General features: G+C 43.7%; 1 protein-coding gene across 2 annotated transcripts; it reads left to right on the top strand.

Moving 5' to 3' along the window:
* Nucleotides 1–2,270: 2,270 nt before the first annotated feature.
* Nucleotides 2,271–10,429, top strand: LOC139376649 (WW domain binding protein 2). 2 transcript variants are annotated; one of them, XM_071119467.1, is made up of 8 exons: nt 2,271–2,476; nt 5,352–5,460; nt 5,582–5,720; nt 6,124–6,216; nt 6,325–6,468; nt 6,616–6,738; nt 6,931–7,001; nt 9,683–10,429. In XM_071119467.1, exons 1-8 carry the CDS (start codon nt 2,418–2,420, stop codon nt 9,728–9,730), a joined length of 786 nt encoding a protein of 261 aa, XP_070975568.1. In that variant the 5' UTR covers nt 2,271–2,417; the 3' UTR covers nt 9,731–10,429. The 2 variants fall into 2 exon arrangements, with proteins under 2 accessions (XP_070975568.1, XP_070975570.1); XM_071119469.1 differs by lacking the exon at nt 2,271–2,476 and adding an exon at nt 3,024–3,112 and having other exon boundaries at nt 9,683–9,947.
* The last annotated feature ends 9,630 nt before the right edge of the window (nt 10,430–20,059 follow it).

The raw sequence follows: 20,059 nt of genomic DNA, 5'->3' as shown, positions 1-20,059 counted from the left end.
GGGGGTACCGGTACGGAGTCAATGTGCGGAGCACCGGTTAGTTGAGGTAATTGAGGTAATATGTACATGTAGGTTGAGTTATTAAAGTGACTATGCATAGATAATAACAGAGAGTAGCAGCAGCGTAAAGGGGGGGGGGGGGGGGGGGGGAGCAGTGCAAATAGTCTGGGTAGCCATTTGATTAGGTGTTCAGGAGTCTTGTGGTTTGGGGGTAGAAGCTGATTAGAAGCCTCTTGGTCTGTCTCTTCAACTTGCAGCAGGCAGCCAAGTTTGCTGTCACTCAATCAGAATCAGTGGAGGCTGATGAGGGGAGAACGGCTCATAATAATGGCTGGAATGGAGTCAATGGAATGGCCAAGTCAATGGAATGGCCAAGTCAATGGAATGGCCAAGTCAATGGAATGGCCAAGTCAATGGAATGACCAAGTCAATGGAATGGCCAAGTCAATGGAATGACCAAGTCAATGGAATGACCAAGTCAATGGAATGGCCAAGTCAATGGAATGGCCAAGTCAATGGAATGGCCAAGTCTAGGTCCAAAATGCTTCTTAACAGCTTCTACCCCCAAGCCATAAGACTGCTGAACAGCTTATCAAATGTCTGGACTATTTGCATTGACCTCCCTTTGCTAAATTTAACAAAAAAAAGTCTGCTGCTGCTACTCGCTGTTAATTATCTATGCATAGTCACTAAACCCCAACTTACATGTACATACTACCTCAATTACCTAGACTAACCTGTACCCCTGCACATTGACTCTGTACTGGTACCCCCTGTATATAGTCTCGTTATTTACATTTTATTGTTACTTTTTTATTTTTTACTTTAGTTTATTGTGAAAATCTTTTCTAAACTTTCTTAAAACTGCCTTGTTGGTTAAGAGCTTGTAAGTAAGCATTTCACAGTAAAGTTGTATTCGGCGCATGTGCCACATCAAAAACATGGTTTACATGTGGTTGATACCACTCCATTGACTCCCTACCAGCCATTATTATGAGCCGTCCTCAGAAGCCTCCTCTGGTCAGAATCCGCATCAGCATTTCATATTACATTCTCTAGCCTTGTCCCGATTTTTTTGATATTATGCATATTGATAGCTTGATTTGCTTAGTCCCATGTGGCCCAGTTGGTAGAGCATGGCACTTGCAATGCCAGGGTTGTGGGTTTGATTCCCATGGGTGGACCAGTATAAATGGAAAATGGATACACTCATTCTCTGGATAAGAGTGTCTGCTAAATGACTAATAATGTTTAAGAAGTCAAATCAGGGGCCTCCTGAGAGGTGCAGTGGTCTAAGGCACTGCATCACAGTGCTAGCTGTGCCACTAGAGATCCTAGTTCAAGTCTGCGACTGGAAGACCCATGGGGTGGTGCACAATTGTCCAAGCGCCGTCCGGGTTAGGAGAGGGCTTGGCTAACCGGGATGCCCTTGTCCCATCGCGCTCTAGCGACTCCTGTGGTGGGCCGGGCACATGCAGGCTGACATAGTTGCCAGGTGTACAGTGTTTCCTCCGACACATTAGTGTGGCTGGCTTCCAGGTTAAGCGGGCATTGTGTTAAGTGTCGTGTTTCGGAGGATGCGTGGCTCTTGACCTTTGCCTCTCCCGAGTCCGTACGGGAGTTGCAGCGATGGGACAAGACTGTAACTACCAATTGGATACAACAAAAAAGGGATTCAAAATAAATTAAAGTTAAATCCTAGTATCAGGCAGCAGCAATCTAAATGATCATGTGAGGAAAAGTGATCGGAAGCGAGTGGACTCAGAAATAGGCTCTGTCAGAGCAGCAGGATCAAAGTACAGCCCGCCCATCTCTTTACAGACAGGCAAACTAGCCAGTTGAGTTATTTAGAAACGTGCACATATGAATGACTGACATTAGAAAGTTGTGTGCTGACACCTGATTTAAAAAAAAATCAACAACAAAAAAATCACGGATAATAAAATAAATACTCGGATCATACTTGTATCCAGAAACCTGCCCATATATCTATTACATTAACTGACTACATGGCACACCCCTACTCAGCACCACTATTTCCAGCAGCTATGCTTGCACCCATAGTCAATAAGTAGCCTAAATATTAGGTACTGTAGAGCTCTTTCAAATTCAACTGCTAATATGTTTAACAAAATACAGTATGGTAAACCACTTCACTGTGTACCTTAATGACATCTTTCTTAAAGTCGTCCACTCTCTCTCTCTAGAAATGTCCAGATAGACACTTTGAGATGACACCGCCGTGTGGGCGTAACATGCCAGAAAGTGCAGGCGCATCAGCATCACAACAAAAGTGGTCCGTGAAGCAGGCGGACTAGTGAAACTACACAACGATTTTATCCAGTTCACATTTGAGACTGCATTTGTCAGTCTTTTACTTTGTTCATTCCACTCGGTAGTTACGAAGCGACATCGCAATGGCTTTGAACAAGAACAATTCAGAATCCGGAGGCGTCATTATCACCAACAGTGAAAGGTAACGTTGGATAGCTAGAGCTAGCTTGCTCACACTAGCTAGCTAATGCTCTTCAGTCAACCTGAGCAAGCCAGCCGTAGTAGACGCACAGAGTTTCTTAACACAGATACGGAACATCTCTAGACTTCTGTGAATGCTTGCGAAGCAGACTAAACAGACCAGGCCGGGGTTTGGGGGTTGGAGAAGTCAATGAGTGAAGTGAAAAAATATTAATTGGTTGTTAATTTTCATGAAATGTAAAGGCACCACCTAGATTCGTGCCAATGTATTAAGTATTTGAACATGTTATTACTCCAACCTCGTGAAAGTGACAAACTGACACGTTTTTATTTTCGTCAAAAACGACTTTATAGCGAAGGAGTGCCTTTGAGTTGACGGTCTACACATGCGCAGTTCGGCGTGAGACGAGCCTAACGTGTCTATGCGCATGAGCTTCGCTAGCCAACATCGCCATGACATCGCCTTCAAGCGTCGTCCTGAATTTCTATCCAAGAAGCAATTCCTTCCTGTCTTCATACTGTACCGTCTTTGGTAGAGTTACGTTAGTTAGCTGTGTCTATGGGGGAATCTCCTCGTCTTCTCTTCACCTCCTCAAAACCCATTTGGAGGAGAAGGCCAGAGGGGAAGAACCTAGGAGTATGCAATTGAGATTCTCCCTATGTAGCTAGGCAATGTCTAGCTATGTAACGTTAGTTAGCTTTCTGTGTATTTTACCAGCTAGCCATTCAATGTATTGTAGCTACTGTAGCTTTGACATTGCGTATTCTTTCAGGCACCTAGCAAACTAGCTAATAGATCTTGCCTTGTCAACAACTTGGCCAGGACTCGGAAGCTAACTCTTGCATAATGATGACAATCAAATCGTGTGTTGACTGTCTGTCAGTGTCACTTCAGCTCATCAGTTTAGGTTGAGTTTATGCCGCGTTCAAAACAACTGGGAACTCTGGGAGAGGAAAAAAAACGACCTCTGAACGGTCATCCAACTCGGAATCTTTCTAGAACTCTGACCTGAAGATCACTGAAGTCATGATTTGACCTAGTCTTATTCTTCCTATTGTGAATTTCTGGCAGACTAGACCCTTTTTGGCATATTGCTACCTTTATCAGTTTGGAATGTGCATTCCACATTGTGACAAAACAAGAAAATAAAGTGGAATAGCAAAAACTTAAATTGCAGCACCATCTAATCCTGCACCTATACACTGTCCCCAAAAACCCACAACCCCATCCCACTACTCAGTGGTTTAAAAATACTTTAAAGTACTACATAAGTCGTTTTTTGGGGTAACTGTACTCTACTGTTTATATTCTACCTCACTACTTTCCTAATGAAAATAATGTACTTTTTACTCCATACATATCCCTGACAGCCAAAAGTATTCATTACATTTTGATAGGAAAATTCACACACTTATCAAAATCCCTGGTCATCCCTACTGCCTCTGATCTGGCGGACTCATTAAACACAAATGCCTTGTTTGTAAATGATGTCTGATTGTTGGCTATCTATACATTTATAATAAAACAACACATTGTGCCGTCTGGCTTGCTTAATATAAGGAATTTGAAATTATTCATGCTTTTGATACTTAAGTATATTTCAGCAATTCCATTTGCTTTTAATACTTAAGTATATTTAAAACCAAATACTTTTAGACTTTTACACAAGTGGTATTTTACTAGGTGACTAACTTTTACTTGAGTCATTTTCTATTAAGGTATCTTTACTTGTACTCAAGTATGACAATTGGGTACTTTTCCCACCACTTCCACTACTTGGCCCTAAGCGATCCTACAGTAGGCCGTCAGCCTGGGAAGATGGAACCCCTTCTCCCAAAATCTCCTGTAGATCTTCTGCACTAAAATCTCTCACACCCAAATATCTTTGCTGCTGCAACTACCAGATCTATCTTCTGTGATTTTTGCTCCATCAGTGCATTGCGGTTGATCACCATGGCTATAAATGCAAGAAATCCAACCTTACTAAAACTCATCCTCTCTGGCTCTCTCTCTTCAGGCCTACTCAATTGGGGGCTCGGAGTTGCCTAACTCACCATTGGGCTATCCTCTACTCTCTTCACTGCCTCAGCATAGGACGTTTTCTGCCCCACTCAAACTCTGGCAATCTCAACCTGTCTCTCTCACAGGGCATTTTGGATCCTCAGTTGCATGGGCACCCCCATGATTGACATAGGGCTTTCTCTATTGCAACTGTACACTCCCTCTGACTTTGCCCTCCTACACATTTCTCACATCGTGGGATAGCCTGTCTACACACTGCTGCAACATGTCCGAATCCTTGGCACCTAAAGCACCGAAGCTGGTTTGGAACATAGGCCCTCACAGAATAGCAACTACAACCTGACCTTATCAGGAAGAAACACTGTCAAAGCTCAACAAGACAGACTGGGTATTCTCCGTCTTGCCATTGCCACCGGGTCTTACTTCTCACCAAACGGCGGGTGTCACAAACACTAAGAATATTAATTTGATCCACCTCTACACTCAACGCTACTCCACTAATCATGCCGTTTTCCCGGAAATACGTGTTACGTATCTGTCATGCGGACATGGCAGGTAAACGTATTAAGGTGTTGTAACTAACTGTCTAGCCAGCCACTAGTGTGTCACTAAGCCTATTACAGCCTACTAGGTCTTTACTGGAGATGAGCAATAGATCACTTATGGTAACTGACCAACTCGGACAGTTGCACAATGCCCCCCTGATCTCATAAGCATGCTCTTTTTAAATGTTTTATTTTTATCTGTGGTTATGGAAAATAATAATTGTCATGTTGATTTAGGTAAATGAACACTGAATTGACTTGCAACTTCAAAATGATATGTTGACAAGTCTGTGTGTGTGTGCCATCAGTGTGTTGATGAGCTATGAGAACGTGGAGCTTGTATTCTGTGAAGCTGAGTGCCTGCCTGATGCCTTCAGGAAGAGTAAGAAGGGGAGCATCTTCCTGACCCCCTACAGGGTAAGAGGAGACACACTTCTTTACCGTGCACATTTTTCAAACACCCCAACCCAGTCCCTAACCCTATAGGCACTAGATATGAAAGAAAATGATGGGTGTAATCCAGGTTGTCTGTCCCCAGGTGATCTTTGTGGCGAAGGGGGGTCATGATGCTCTGCTGTCCTTCATGATGCCTTTCTACCTGATGAAGGGCTGTGAGGTCAAACAGCCTGTCCTGGGGGCCAACTACATCAAAGGCACAGTCAGCGCAGAGCCCGGAGGTGTGTGTGTGTGAGAGGATGAGACTGACTGTATACCACCACACCTCAAAGAACTTCACACTGTCAGTAGCAGAGAAACATAAATCAAATCAAATTGTATTTGTCACATGCACTGAATACAACAGGTGTAGTAGACCTTACCGTGAAATGCTGAATACAACAGGTGTAGTAGACCTTACCGTGAAATGCTGAATACAACAGGTGTAGTAGACCTTGTAGTAGTACATTTATGAGACATACCTAGCCAAGGACCACTTCTGTGCTTAAAATGGACTTAGAAGGAAAGTCTTCTTGATCTCCCTGCCAAACCTTGGAGGAACAGGCTCGCTTTAGTTAAAACATATTCCAGATTTTAATATTTTATTTTTTGAAAGAGTTAACTGTACTTCTATCACGATCTCAGGAGGCTGGGAAGGCTGTGCCACCTTTAAGCTGGTGTTTGCTGCTGGAGGAGCCATTGAGTTTGGACAGTGCATGTTACAGGTCGCTGCACAAGGTGAAGAACTTTGGAGCTTTAATCTTTGACCATTTTACCCAGTGACTAGCTCCCTTTGAAATAGCTAGTTTAAATGGATGTTTCCCCCTCTCCTCTTCCCCTGTGCAGCATCCAGAGGGCAGCCTGTGAGTGGTGGCTTTGGGGGCTGTCCGTACATGGCCAACGGGGCATATGCCTACCCTCCTCCCCCAGCCAATGGGTACCCGGCGGGACCCCCACCCGGGTACTCCTACCCCAACCCCCCTCCGCCAGGTACTGACCAGACACGAAGCCGACTGTTGTCCCCCTTTTAATGTTTTGTACTTGTCCAATTGAACTTTGAAAAATAGTTTAGTCACAAAAAACAGTCCATGTATTAATGCATCTCATATCTAACCACTGTCTGTTGTTTCTTTCCAGATGCGTTCTACCCCAACCCCGCCCAGTTTGATGGCCCTGCGGCCTACATGCCCCCTCCTCCCTACTCCGCCCCCCTGGGACAGCAGGCCCCCCACAACCCTGACCTGCCCTCCACACCTGCAGGTCAGAATACATTTGGGTTCTCGCTTTCTCTCTCCTTCCCCTCGCTCACACTCTCCTTTTCTTTCTGTCTAACTCACTCTTGCAAAGTTCCTTCATCAGTGATAGTTTTAATTGGCGTGATGTGAGCGATCCCATGCTGCCAAAGCATTAAATAATAGGACAATTAATTAACTTGCTTCTCTCCTCCCCCAGCCGAGGCAAAGGCAGCAGAGGCAGCAGCCAGTGCCAGCTGTGCCACACTCCCTCCCGTCTACCTGCCACAGGTACACCTTTTTACCACTGTAAATCTGACTTTATCAAATGCACATAGATAACATTTCACTTTAGTAGGGTATGGATTTTCCCCATTATATTTACATTGTTGGCCCAGTAGCAGGTAGGAGAGGCAGGGTCATCAGGACAAGTCAATGCAGACAGCTGCCTGACCCAATAAACAAAGAGCAGGTTAGAGTACAGCCAATTAATGCCATGCAGGATGCAGCACAGGACCAATGAGAGAGAAACAATCCAATGGTACAGAGACCTGTGAGACATCCCACTTACAGTGCAACCAGAGAACAGGTGCTCACTTCCTCTCAGGTGGAGAGTAGCCAGACTAGGGCTGTTGTGTCCGTATTACCGCCACACCGGCAGTCATGACCACAGTAAAATTCCACGTAGCCTTTTGAGTCACGTAATCTCCTTTTATGCACTCTGGACATGATTTGGTAGTACCCAATTTGCTAACTACCATCAGGTTGCTAATGGCCTGATACTCAGGGCTCTATTGTCCCGTTATACAATACATCGCCTACTGCATATTACACAATTGCACAGAAACATAAAAACTGATTTCAGATGTCTGGTACATAATTGGTTGAGTCTGTACTCCAAAATATAACAAATTCTAGTTATCTTCTTTGAGTGAGGACTGTATTATCATGCATACTGGATGGACTGGTTACCTTATGCTACGCTCCAAACATTCTATATATGATTCTGGGGAAGAACATATAGGCTGAGGCAGGCTTACAGCGTTAGCTTACAATTCTAGTGAAATTGCAAATTCCCTAGTAATAGGGATTTAAAACAATATTTTCATAATTAATAGGCTGAAGCGTGACTTTTTAGAATTTCCATCTCCTCTCTCTCCTACATTCCTTTCTCAAGCAAGCAGAGAGTTGGACTGTCAACAGTCAAATTAAATGTTTCCTTGTGAAAACGTAATACTATTGATGCAAAACAGCTCGAGCTCAGTGAGGTTGGATGGAGAGCATTTGTGAACAGCAGTTTTCAGTTCTTTCCACAGATTCTCGATTGGATTCAGGTCTGGACTTTGACTTGGCCATTCTAACACCTGGATATGTTTATTTTTGAACCATTCCATTGTAGATTTTGCTTTATGTTTTGGATCATTGTCTTGTTGGAAGACAAATCTCCGTCCCAGTCTCAGGTCTTTTGCAGACTCCATCAGGTTTTCTTCCAGAATGGTCCTGTATTTGGCTCCATCCATCTTCCCATCAATTTTAACCATCTTCCCTGTCCCTGCTGAAGAAAAGCAGGCCCAAACCATGATGCTGCCACCACCATGTTTGACAGTGGGGATGGTGTGTTCAGCTGTGTTGCTTTTACGCCAAACATAACGTTTTGCATTGTTGCCAAAAAGTTCAATTTTGGTTTCATCTGACTAGAGCACCTTCTTCCACATGTTTGGTGTGTCTCCCAGGTGGCTTGTGGCAAACTTTAAACGACACTTTTTATAGATATCTTTAAGAAATGGCTTTCTTCTTGCCACTCTTCCATAAAGGCCAGATTTGTGCAATATACGACTGATTATTGTCCTATGGACAGAGTCTCCCACCTCAGCTGTAGATCTCTGCAGTTCATCCAGAGTGATCATGGGCCTCTTGGCTGCATCTCTGATCAGTCATCTCCTTGTATGAGCTGAAAGTTTAGAGGGACGGCCAGGTCTTGGTAGATTTGCAGTGGTCTGATACTCCTTCCATTTCAATATTATCGCTTGCACAGTGCTCCTTGGGATGTTTAAAGCTTGGGAAATATTTTTGTATCCAAATCCGGCTTTAAACTTCTTCACAACAGTATCTCGGACCTGCCTGGTGTGTTCCTTGTTCTTCATGATGCTCTCTGCGCTTTTAACGGACCTCTGAGACTATCACAGTGCAGGTGCATTTATACGGAGACTTGATTACACACAGGTGGATTGTATTTATCATCATTAGTCATTTAGGTCAACATTGGATCATTCAGAGATCCTCACTGAACTTCTGGAGAGAGTTTGCTGCACTGAAAGTAAAGGGGCTGAATAATTTAGCACGCCCAATTTTTCAGTTTTTGATTTGTTAAAAAAGTTTGAAATATCCAATAAATGTCGTTCCACTTCATGATTGTGTCCCACTTGTTGTTGATTCTTCACAAAAAAATACAGTTTTATATCTTTATGTTTGAAGCCTGAAATGTGGCAAAAGGCCGCAAAGTTCAAGGGGGCCGAATACTTTCGCAAGGCACTGTATATCGTCTGCTAAATGAAGCCTACAGCCTATGGCGCGGTGCATAGCCAGATAACATGCAGTAGGCCAACTCGTATTCTGTTCTTCTGAAATACAATTTCTTCATATCCTATTGAGTTGAGGCCTGGAGATGCTAAATGTTTATGTTAATTAGCCGTCAACTACTGTGAGACCAGCACGTCTTTTGCATGACAACAACCAGCGGACAGAATGTAATGACGGCTACAGCCCGAAATCAGAAACAGACAGGTTGGAGAAACCAGTAAAAGCAAATGCCAAATGTTATCCTGCTATATCCAGCATAGGAACTGACAGGGTATCAGATTAGCATAGTATCAATGTAGCACTTTAATCAAATGGGTTTAACTCAGGGTTGATTTTTGTCCTCCGTACTGTGTATATCTGTAATAACGCTGTGTTTTTCTCCTCTTCTCCAGGACAAACCTCCCCCCTACTCTCCAACTGAGGACAAGAAGACCAAGTAGAGCAGCGGTATCTCGGCTCCCACGGCCTCTACCGCCCCATCTCTCCATCCCTATGATGCGTTTCCTCCTCCTTTCTCCTCCTCTGTCTCTTCTGCCAACACCTCCTGTCTACCTGGCTCCCTTTTGAATCCATCCCAGCTTTCTCAAGCTTGTGTACAGGCAGTTCCCTTCTACCTGAGTTCCACTAAACAATTATATCATACCCAGCTGACTTTAACTACACAGTGTAACGTACATCTCTTCTAGAGTGGTTGATGATATGATTGTAGCTTGTTTGGGCCTAAGCTGTCAGGAAACAGGGGATATTAGGTTGAGGTTCTAGTCTTGGGTACCTGCCTTTTTCTGTGTTAGCCAACCCTACATTTTCTTGCCAGACATGACAACGGCAAGTTGGCTGAACTAGAAACGGGCAGGCTGAAGGTTTAGCAGGTTGTTTTGATGGGAAAGTGATTTGTTTTCTAAGACGACCTATCAAACTGGACTGAATGAAGTTTTTTTTCTTTGCTAATCTATCCAGTGGCTAGCGAAAGTCTGTATTGTTGATTATTTATTTATTTATTTATTAATTTTCTGTACAGGATTTTAATGTGACTACTTTAAATATGAGAGCATAGCAGTAGATCATTGGACCAGGTCTCTGTTGAAAAATAAATGTTATTGCAATGAGACTAACCTGAATAAAAAAAAGGTTAAATACAGAACAGTTGGTGAAGTTTGACATATATGGTACAAATCTGAAATGATACCCTTGTGTATATAGGAAATATGGTGTCATTTAAGACTCGCCCTTTGTGTTGATAGGGACCATAATGTCAGCTATAGTTGACAGCTAGTTAGAATACTAGTGAATCCCTGATCCTAGTCGAACTGTACTGAACAAAAATATAAACACAACATGCAACAATTTCAACAATTTTACTGAGTTACAGTTCATATAAGGAAAGCAGTCAATTTTAAATAAATAAATTGGGCCCTGATCTATGGATTTCACATGTCTGGCCAGGGATGTGCCTGGGAGGGCCTAGGCTCACGCTTGGGAGCCAGGCCCAGCCAATAAGAATATTTTTTTCCCCCACAAATGTGCTTTATTACAGACAGAAATACTCCTCAGTTTCATCAGCTTTCTGAGTGGCTGGTCTCAGACAATCCTGCAGGTGAAGACGCCGGATGTGGAGGTCCTGGGCTGCCGTGGTTACACGTGGTCTGCGGTTGTGAGGCCGTTTGAACGTAATGCCAAATTCTCTAAAATGACATTGGCTTATGGTAGAGAAATGAACATAACATTCTGGCGACAGCTCTGGTGGAATTTCCCAATTGCACGCTCCCTCAACTTGAGATATCTGTGGCGTTGTGTTGTGTGACAAAACTGCACAATTTAGAGTGTCCTTTTATTGTCCCCAGTACAACGTGCACCTGTGTAATGATCATGCTGTTTAATCAGTTTCTTGATATGCCACACCTGTCACGTGGATGGACTACGTTGGCAAAGGAGAAATGCTCACTAACAGGTATGTTAACAAATTTGTGCCCAAAATTTGAGAGAAATAGCTATCTGCTACTGCCTCTCTCTCTGTGTGTGTGTGTATAGAGCAGTTGCCCTAAGATGTAATGTCCTGTGTGTCACTCTTCTGAACATTCTAGAACTCATTCACCCACCACATCAGATCAAGGATAAGTGCTGTCGAACTTGCGTCACAGCACTCTGCAGTGTTCCGGACTTGCACTAGCTAACAGACTAGGTCAGTTCTCTGTCTTATGACAACAGTAATGGCTGTACTTCTCTTGTGATGTGTTCTTCACTGACATGTTTGAGGTCAATCTCTGAATCGGATCTGAGCACCTTAATATTTTGGCCACTCTCTTTCTCCCTCTGTTACACAAGGCAGTCACCTGATTCTTTGCACTTTATAAAAAACGATGCATCAGGCTTCTTCACTCCTGCTATGGCTGTATGTAGTAAACAAGTCATATGACTATATTTATAACTCCCATTCATTTGAGTATTTTATTTTAAATTGTCAAATATTTTTATTGAAAAGACGAAACAAAAGCATGGTCTCAATTGCAACTAGTTGTCTTTTTATGTACACATTGTGATCCTAGCCTGGGTACCTGACTTTTTCTGCATTTATATGCTACATCATTGCCTTGTTTGACAAAATGACAAGGTCGGAGAACTTGTGCAAATCTACATCAGTATCCCAAAGACAAGCCCGCTGTACAGAGTCTGATCCCATGTTCCAGAACATTAACATTCCAGAAGATTCCTGTGTCACAGCTGTGCTTACTAATTGCCTCCCGTTCAAGTCGGTGTCCCTCAACAGGACCGTAAAAACATCTGTACAGGAGACATCACAACACTGTCATCATAAACTTTACATGTTAAGAACAGCAACAGGAGGGAGAGTGGTTTGCATTCCTGTTAAGAGGATCCGCCCCCCATCCCCCCAATTTTCGCCTAAAATGACATACCCAAATCTAACTGCCTGTAGCTCAGGACCTGAAGCAAGGACATGCATATTCTTGACACCATTTGAAAGAAAACACTGACGTTTTTGGAAATGTGAAATTAATGTAGGAGAATATAACATTAGATCTGGTAAAAAATTATACGAAGAAAACTGTGAAGCCAGCTGTATTGCCTGTTTCTGTTTGTTTTACATTCTTTAATAAAAGCCCTTGTCTGTTTGCTGCTTTTCATCCAATCATGCATAGCTGTTCTTTTATGTGACCTAAAATAAATGTGTTCATATGGGCAGAATGTGATCTATAGGCTATAGCATACTGAATTTGGATCAATAATGAAAATAGAACAGTCCATGCCGAAAACAATATATCTGGTATATGGCCGCAATTTGGACGTTTCAATTAAAAAAGACTCACATGACTATAGAAATTGAAACAATGATTTGAGAGACACAAAGTAACAGTAGCCTAAGATTAAAGGGTTAGGTTATACTGGGCTCTCACCGTCATCACTATTATTAACATCATTCCAATTCAAACAAGTCAAAATGAACAGCTTTGGTATTGACATCATGGGTAAGGCCTTCCAATGGAAAACGTCTGAAAACAACAAATGATTATGACATTCGAGCCTATAATGTCTGCCTTTCCCCCTACATTTTAACAGTCTAATAAGTCCATACAATATAGGACAACATCACCAAATCCGTTTGGCCTATGTCGGTTCATTTAGTCTCATTCTGATACTGAACATGTTTGGCTATTTCAAAAGAACAGAACATATTTTGACTTGACTCTATAGGCTATTACACTAAAGATCTGAGGTTCAACTTTAAGGCAAGGGCATCTTTTTAAACTATTTTGATACTCACCTCACGTCTTGATAATATGAATGGGAATGAAGTCCATTTTGAAATCAGTATTTGTCCATCGCTCCGATTGTTACCACTTTCAATGAAAAAAGTTTGCCGGAGAGATTCACAAGACTATAACATTGGAACGTTGTCCTGCCCTACCCTGGCTGGCGAGTGAAGTGTAAAGTATTGGTCCCATGTTCCATGAGCTGAAATTAAAGAACCCACACACAAAAAGCTTATTTCTCTAAAATGTTGTGTACAAATGTGTTTACGTCCCTGTTAGTGAGCATTTCTCCTTTGTCAAGATAATCCATCCGCCTGACAAGTCTGGCTGATTAAACAGCATGATCATTACACAGGTGCACCTTGTTGTGGGGACAATAAAAATACACAAACATTTTGTCACAACACAATGCCACAGATGTCTCAAGTTTTGAGGGACCATACAATTGGCATGCTGGCTCCAGGAATGTCCACCAGAGCTGTTGCCAGAGAATTGAGTGTTCATTTCTCTACCATAAGCTGCCTCTAACATCGTTTTAGAGAATTTAGCAGTACGTCCAACCGGTCTCACCACGGCACACCACATGTAACCACACCAGCCCAGGACCTCCACATCCGGCTTCTTCACCTGCAGAATCATCTGACACCAGCCCCCCGGTCAGCTGATGAAACTGAGGAGTATTTCTGTCTGTAGTAAAGCCCTTTTGTGGGGAACAATTAATTCTGACTGGCTGGGCCTGGCTCCCCAGTGGGTGGGCTTATGGCCTCCCAGGCCCACCCATGGCTGTGCCCCTGCTAATTGATGTTAAATCCATAGATTAGAGCCTAATTAATTAATTTCAATTGACTGCTTTCCTTATATGAACTGTAACTCAGTAAAATTGTTGAAATTGTTGCATGTTGTGTTTATATTTTTGTTCAGTATAGTATTTTATTAACTTAAGATTCTCACCAAGACAGGCTGACAGTTCAGACAGACAAACAGTACAGTAGGCTATACACTGCACATGAAGAGTACAGGCTATTTTAAGAGATTTAAGAGAATGAGAGATGGCTTTGATTATCCAGCAATCGAAATGCAAATCGTTCATAAACTAATAATCCAAATATTCTCCTTAAAAAGACCTTGCACTGCTACACTCAGCATTCATTATTCTTAGAGGTACACAAATGACCACAATGACAAGATGCACTGTCAATGACATACTGAAATCAATAAAACAAATGTGTCTTAAAGCAACCAATAGCCAGGGTTGGGGAGTAAGGGATTACATGTAATCCGTTACATGTAAGGGATTACAAAAAAACGCTAAATGTTCCGTTCCGTTACCAGCTAAAATATTGTGGGCTAATCAGATTGCCGATACTTTTAAAAACTAGATGATTACTTTGAGGATTACTTTTAAATTCAGAAAGGGTGTTTGCGAGAAAAAAAATTGAATGGACACATGCTCAAATTTGCACACTTTTGATATACTTAAAGGTGCAATCTGTAGTTGCTACATCCATTTTTGGACTTATAAATTATATACACCCATTGATTCTTGAAGAATATAATTTATAAATGCCTTAGTTTTGAGTTTAGTTCAACTGCATACTCCATGAGAACCCAAAATAGAAGCTCGTTTTTCTCCAATGTTTGTAAACATTATAAATGTAAACAAACACTTTATAGCCTCAAAAACATGGTTAAAACAACAGTTGTTATATCATGGATGGTCAGTCCTTGCATCTGTAGCTCTGTCTATTCATCTGGCAGTTTTTTGGACTAAAATAGAGGTGGGGCATCTGTGGATGTGTCTTTTAAACATCTACATATTATCAATATATCAAAGTGTCACCAACAGAAAGGTAAACAACAGGCCTATAGCAAATGCAGCATATATGGTATTCTTTTTTACAAATAAATGGCACTTTTCATTAATGCTCAAAGCATGCCATTCCATGAGCGCAGCACTTATTTTTCCAACTTGAATCAATGAACCCAATCATTCCATGACAACAGAATCATAAACAACAGAGTAGGACTGGCTAATAAATCCTTCGTTTTGGGGTCATGCTCAGGTAAAACAATTTGGCTAATCGATACTTCCATATTTCCAAGTTCTATCCTTGAAGATCAAGGGGTATAACTTGTATTGGAATGACTGGAATTCTGATAGACTTTGGTTTTTAATGTGAATCATTCAATCGTATTATTATATGTAGTAAAAAGCGATGGGTTAGAAGAAGCCTGTGGAGGCCAACGAAGCCTTTCGTGCGCTCAAGGAACGTTTTACTAACGCATCTGTTCTGGCTCACCCTGAACCGTCTCTGCCTTTCATCGTGGAGGTGGACCCCTCTGAGGTTGGAGTAGGGACTGTTCTCTCCCAACGCACTGGATCGCTGCCTAAACTCCATCCATGCGCCTTCTACTCACGGAAGCTGTCTCCAGTGGAGTGGAATTACGACGTGGGCGATCGTGAGTTGTTGGCCGTCAAGAAGGCGCTGAAAGCAAGGCGGCACTGGCTGGAGGATGCTAAACACCCATTTGTTGTCTGGATGGACCACAGGAACTTGGAGTACATTCAAGCAGCGAAGAGGCTGAACCTGCGTCAGGCCTGGTGGGCCCTATTCTTCACCAGGTTTGACTTTACCCTCTCCTACCGGCCGAGATCAAAGAACGTTAAGGCCGATGCGTTGTCCCGGGTGCATGACACAGAGGATTGGAGGGAGATAGTGACACCCATTATTCCCCTGTCCCGCATTGTGGCTCCTGTGATGTGAAATGTGGACGCGGACATCCATTGAGCCCTGCGACAGGAGCCCTCACCTGCCCACTGTCCCGAGGGGCATATCTACGTGCCCTCTGATGTGCAGGACCGTCTCCTCGCCTGGGCACACACAGCACCTGTGTCGGGGCACCATGGTATAGCCTGTACTATCGACTGTCTCTCTGCCAAGTACTGGTGGCCCACCTTGGCCCGGGATGTCCGGGTTTACGTCTCTCCCTGCTCCACCTGTGCACAGAGCAAGACACCTAGACACCTCCCCTATGGCAAACTCCACCCGCTGCCGGTTCCTCAATGACCCTGGTCCCATGTCTCCATGGACTTTGTCACAGACCTTCCCCCCTCGGAGGGACACATCACTACCCTGGTTGTTGTGGACCGGTTTTCCAAAGCCTGTCGTTTGATTCCTCTGCCTGGTCTCCCTACGGCCCTGCAGACCGCGAAGGCTCTCTTCTCTCACGTCTTCTGGCACTACAGTATCCCAGAGGACATTGTGTTTGACCATGGTCCTCAGTTCCCTTCCCGTGTCTGGAAGGCCTTCATGGAACATCTGGGGGTCACGGTCAGCCTCACCCCCGGGTACCGTCCCCAATCAAATGGGCAGGTGGAATGGGTAAATCAGGAACTGGGTAAGTACCTTCATAATTACTGTCAGGACCGGCCGGGGGAGTGGGCTGCATTTCTGCCTTGGGCAGAATATGCACCAAACTCCCTCCATCACTCCTCCACTAACCTCACACCCTTTCAGTGTGTTCTAGGCTATCAGCCGGCCCTGGCACACTGGCACCAGAGTCAGATCGAGGCTCTTGTGGTGGACGATTGTTTCCGGCACGACGAGGAGGTATGGAACACCCGTCTCCAACCTGTCATACTCCGGTGTGAACGGCGCAGGCCGTTCGACACAGCAGTGTGGCCCCGGTCTTTCACCCCGGTGACAGGGTCTGGCTTTCTATGAAGGACCTGCCCCTCTGCTTGCCCGACCGGAAGCTGAGCCCTCAAGGTCCTGAGGAGAGTCAATGAGGTGACGTACAGATTTTAACTCCCTGTCAATTACCGTGCCTTACCCTCATTTCATGTATCTCTACTCAGGCCGGTGGCAGCTGGTCCCTTGGCTAATGCTGGACCCCACAATGCACCTTCCCCTCCCTTGGACGTCGTAGGGGCGTACTGTGTCCGCAGCTTGTTGGACTCACTGCGTCGTGGGGGGCTTCTCCAGTACCTGGTCAACTGGGAGGGGTACGGTCCCAAAGAGCGGTGCTGGTTTCTTCTGGGAGAGATGTCAAGTGTTTACTGGCTGTTAGAAATGGGTGAGAGATTAGTGACATTGGAAGAGTATCCAACCTTACACAACTCTGAGTCACATGTTTCTTATTCCCACTCTGCAGGAGATGTGCTGCTATTATTACAGCCTTCCGGTGATGTGGCCTCCTCTATACAGGAATCTGTGGCTATTCTTCCAAGCATTGTCTTCTTTGACAAACCCATAATTGAAATTTGAAAACAGTGTCTGAAATGACAACACTATCTCTGCTACTCTCACCGTGATGTGACGTTCAATTTAACATCATAGTAGTCTTTACAGTTAGCTGTCATCTCTCTCCTACGAGCTATCTCCTGTAGCAATATACATAGAGGAGTGGTATCATCCCCCACAGACTATCACCCCGTCCTTCATTTATGAGCTCCACATTAACATTCCATTACGCTTCACACCCTTATGTAAACATTCTGTCTCAACCACAGGCCTCGTGTGTACCTCGCCTCCTGCTACAAATACATTTGCACATAAATCATTCCATCTAACACATTAGTCACTACTATAGTTATAACCATACTAAAACATTCTCAAATCAATTAGTCAATATGCACCCATCCCTCCTCTGGAACAATGATCACTCTTATGTTCCATCACACCTAAACACATATGGACTTGGACAGGGAAGAGAGGCGATACATGTTTAAGAATTTCACACCACCCTTGATGCGACCAAGACAGGGGGAAAAAATGTCCATCCGATGCCAGTCTTCATGCGTCTCCTTCATTTTCATCCTTGGGTGTTGACCCAAGACACAGACTATGAGCCTTGTATGCAATTAATTGTACCGTATCATCCAGAAATGTTGATGTATTGATGCGATTTAACATAAAAATTCTGATGACATGGTAAAACAAAAAAAACCTTCATGGTTGACTCAAGCTATCATCTAGTGTTCTCTAATAACCTCACTCTCGGAGGACACTTAAAGAAAAGGTTTCTAGGGAGAAAAAACCTTCCTTAGACCAAATAAATGCACCCACCCCTCACAGTTTGAGAGCAATGCTCTCTCTCTCTTTTTCTCCTTTCCCGAATCATAATTAAAAAAATTGATAAATTATCCAACCCAAATTTAGAATGACAGTCCATAGTGCTTTACATTGAGTTTGTCACATCTGCTCCTGCAACGCCCTCTACTGCTCATCCTGTGTGTGTGTGATTGTGTGGGCGGAGACAGGTGTGCTGGAGTCAGAGCAGATCCCCACCAGCTGCAACCTGTTCCATAATCAAGACCTCTACAAATACTCACTCCTGCCTCTTCCACGCTGCCAGATCGTAATCTCTGCTCAGTCAGTCTACGGTTCTAGCTGTTTGTTACTGTTAGATCCTGTTTCCCTGCCTGACACGGTTTTCCTCTCCACTACAGTTCTGCCCGCTCTGACTCTGGTCTCTGTCTCCTGTCCCACGTCTCGTCACCCTGCTACTCTGTCCTGGATTCCCCAATCTACTACTCCCTTGGATTCCCCCTTGACCTGCTTACCCTGTCTCAACCCCTCAGCCTCTGCACCTAGTTTCCAGCAACCCGCCCGAGTTTCCTCTGACCTGCACTCCATCTTCCCCCTGTGTTCCAATAAATTCCTTGGTTACTTCATCCCCGTCTCCTTGAGTCTGCTCTTAGGTTCCCCCTTCCACTCCGCGTAACAGAGTCTATCAGTCAAATTCAAGCCCCTCAACCTAGCACACATCATCACGGTAAGAATGTACATTTACAAACGGGACCATATACTACCGGTAATAACTTCTCTCATTGTAACCCCTGTTTATCCCTGTTTTACTGTCGCGGGTGGACTGGTAATTAGTGACAGAACAGTATCTCAAACTTCCTCAATAAACCTGACATTCCTTACTAAACTATTAAAGGCACGGTTGACCTCCCCCCTTCACGCGGCACTCATCCTTTCAGCGTGTCTTCATTTGGTTCTTCTTCAGACAGCGTTACATCTTCCCATCGGCACATATGTAACTCATGCCTGTCACAGTTGATGGCCCTTGATAATGTCCCAGTTTCAATATACAAAGAAATGAATCCAAGTACACAAGTCTCTCACCTGAGCCGCCACCACCCTTCTGTCTGGTCCATTTTCCCCACCAGTACACCAGCAGCATGAGAGAAGTTTGAACGTGATCTCTCTCCATGCTCACTTCACATGCGCGGTCTCAGGACTCATGGCGCACTCCTGCCGCCCGTACCCAGGTTGATGGCCTGGACTCAGGTCACAGGTGTTAAAAGTCACGGTCGTATTGAACGCCTTTGTCGCTCTTTCATCAGCCAGTTAGGGAGTGTTTTTGAGGTTCACACACTATTTGTGGTCAAATGATCCCTTCCATTCATCAAGACACCTTCTGTGGTCACCTTCGGCATAACTTGAGTGAGAAGAGAGCAAAACAACAATTTAAGACACTTCTGAATCTGGAACTCAAGACCATCCATTCACCATATGACAAATTATTACATTCCCAATTCTCTTAATATTCCTAAAAACTCTAAGACAAATGTCAAAGAGCATAACCACAACTGTTGTAACCATTTTCACAATTAGCTTATACACCCTCATGATACTGGCAACCTCTCCGAAGAGCTACCGGGTCAGGGAGTTATAGCGCTAACCCATCGGGAGAAATCCCAACAATACAGCAGACCAAATCTGGTGAGATTTGTATCGAAACAAAGAAAAGAACGAAAACAACAGCAATACACACATCACAATCCATTTGGAATTACTCTCAACCATTATTAACATATATTTTTCCTTTTATATGCAGACTGAACTAAATATTTACAGAAGGGTCAGGGCCACAGGTAACAGGTCATTTTTTAAAACTTTGAACACGTCTCACATCGTGATTCAAAAACAAACAAGACCGCAGGTTAAATCAATAAAGTTAGAATTACAACTCTCAATAACTCCATAAGGA

The sequence above is a fragment of the Oncorhynchus clarkii genome, chromosome 20 (assembly GCF_045791955.1).
Source record: "Oncorhynchus clarkii lewisi isolate Uvic-CL-2024 chromosome 20, UVic_Ocla_1.0, whole genome shotgun sequence".
NCBI lineage: Eukaryota > Metazoa > Chordata > Actinopteri > Salmoniformes > Salmonidae > Oncorhynchus > Oncorhynchus clarkii.
The sequence above is the reverse complement of the archived record's forward strand: the minus strand, read 5'-3'. Positions and strand labels throughout refer to the sequence as shown.

What these genes read in the sequence shown, in the direction of transcription:
- LOC139376649 (XM_071119467.1), top strand. Translation starts at nt 2,418, where the DNA reads ATGGCTTTGAACAAGAACAATTCAGAATCCGGAGGCGTCATTATCACC. An exon ending in AGTCAGCGCAGAGCCCGGAG is followed by an intron (nt 5,721 to 6,123) that starts GTGTGTGTGTGT and finishes TCACGATCTCAG; the next exon opens with GAGGCTGGGAAGGCTGTGCC. An exon ending in GTTACAGGTCGCTGCACAAG is followed by an intron (nt 6,217 to 6,324) that starts GTGAAGAACTTT and finishes TCCCCTGTGCAG; the next exon opens with CATCCAGAGGGCAGCCTGTG.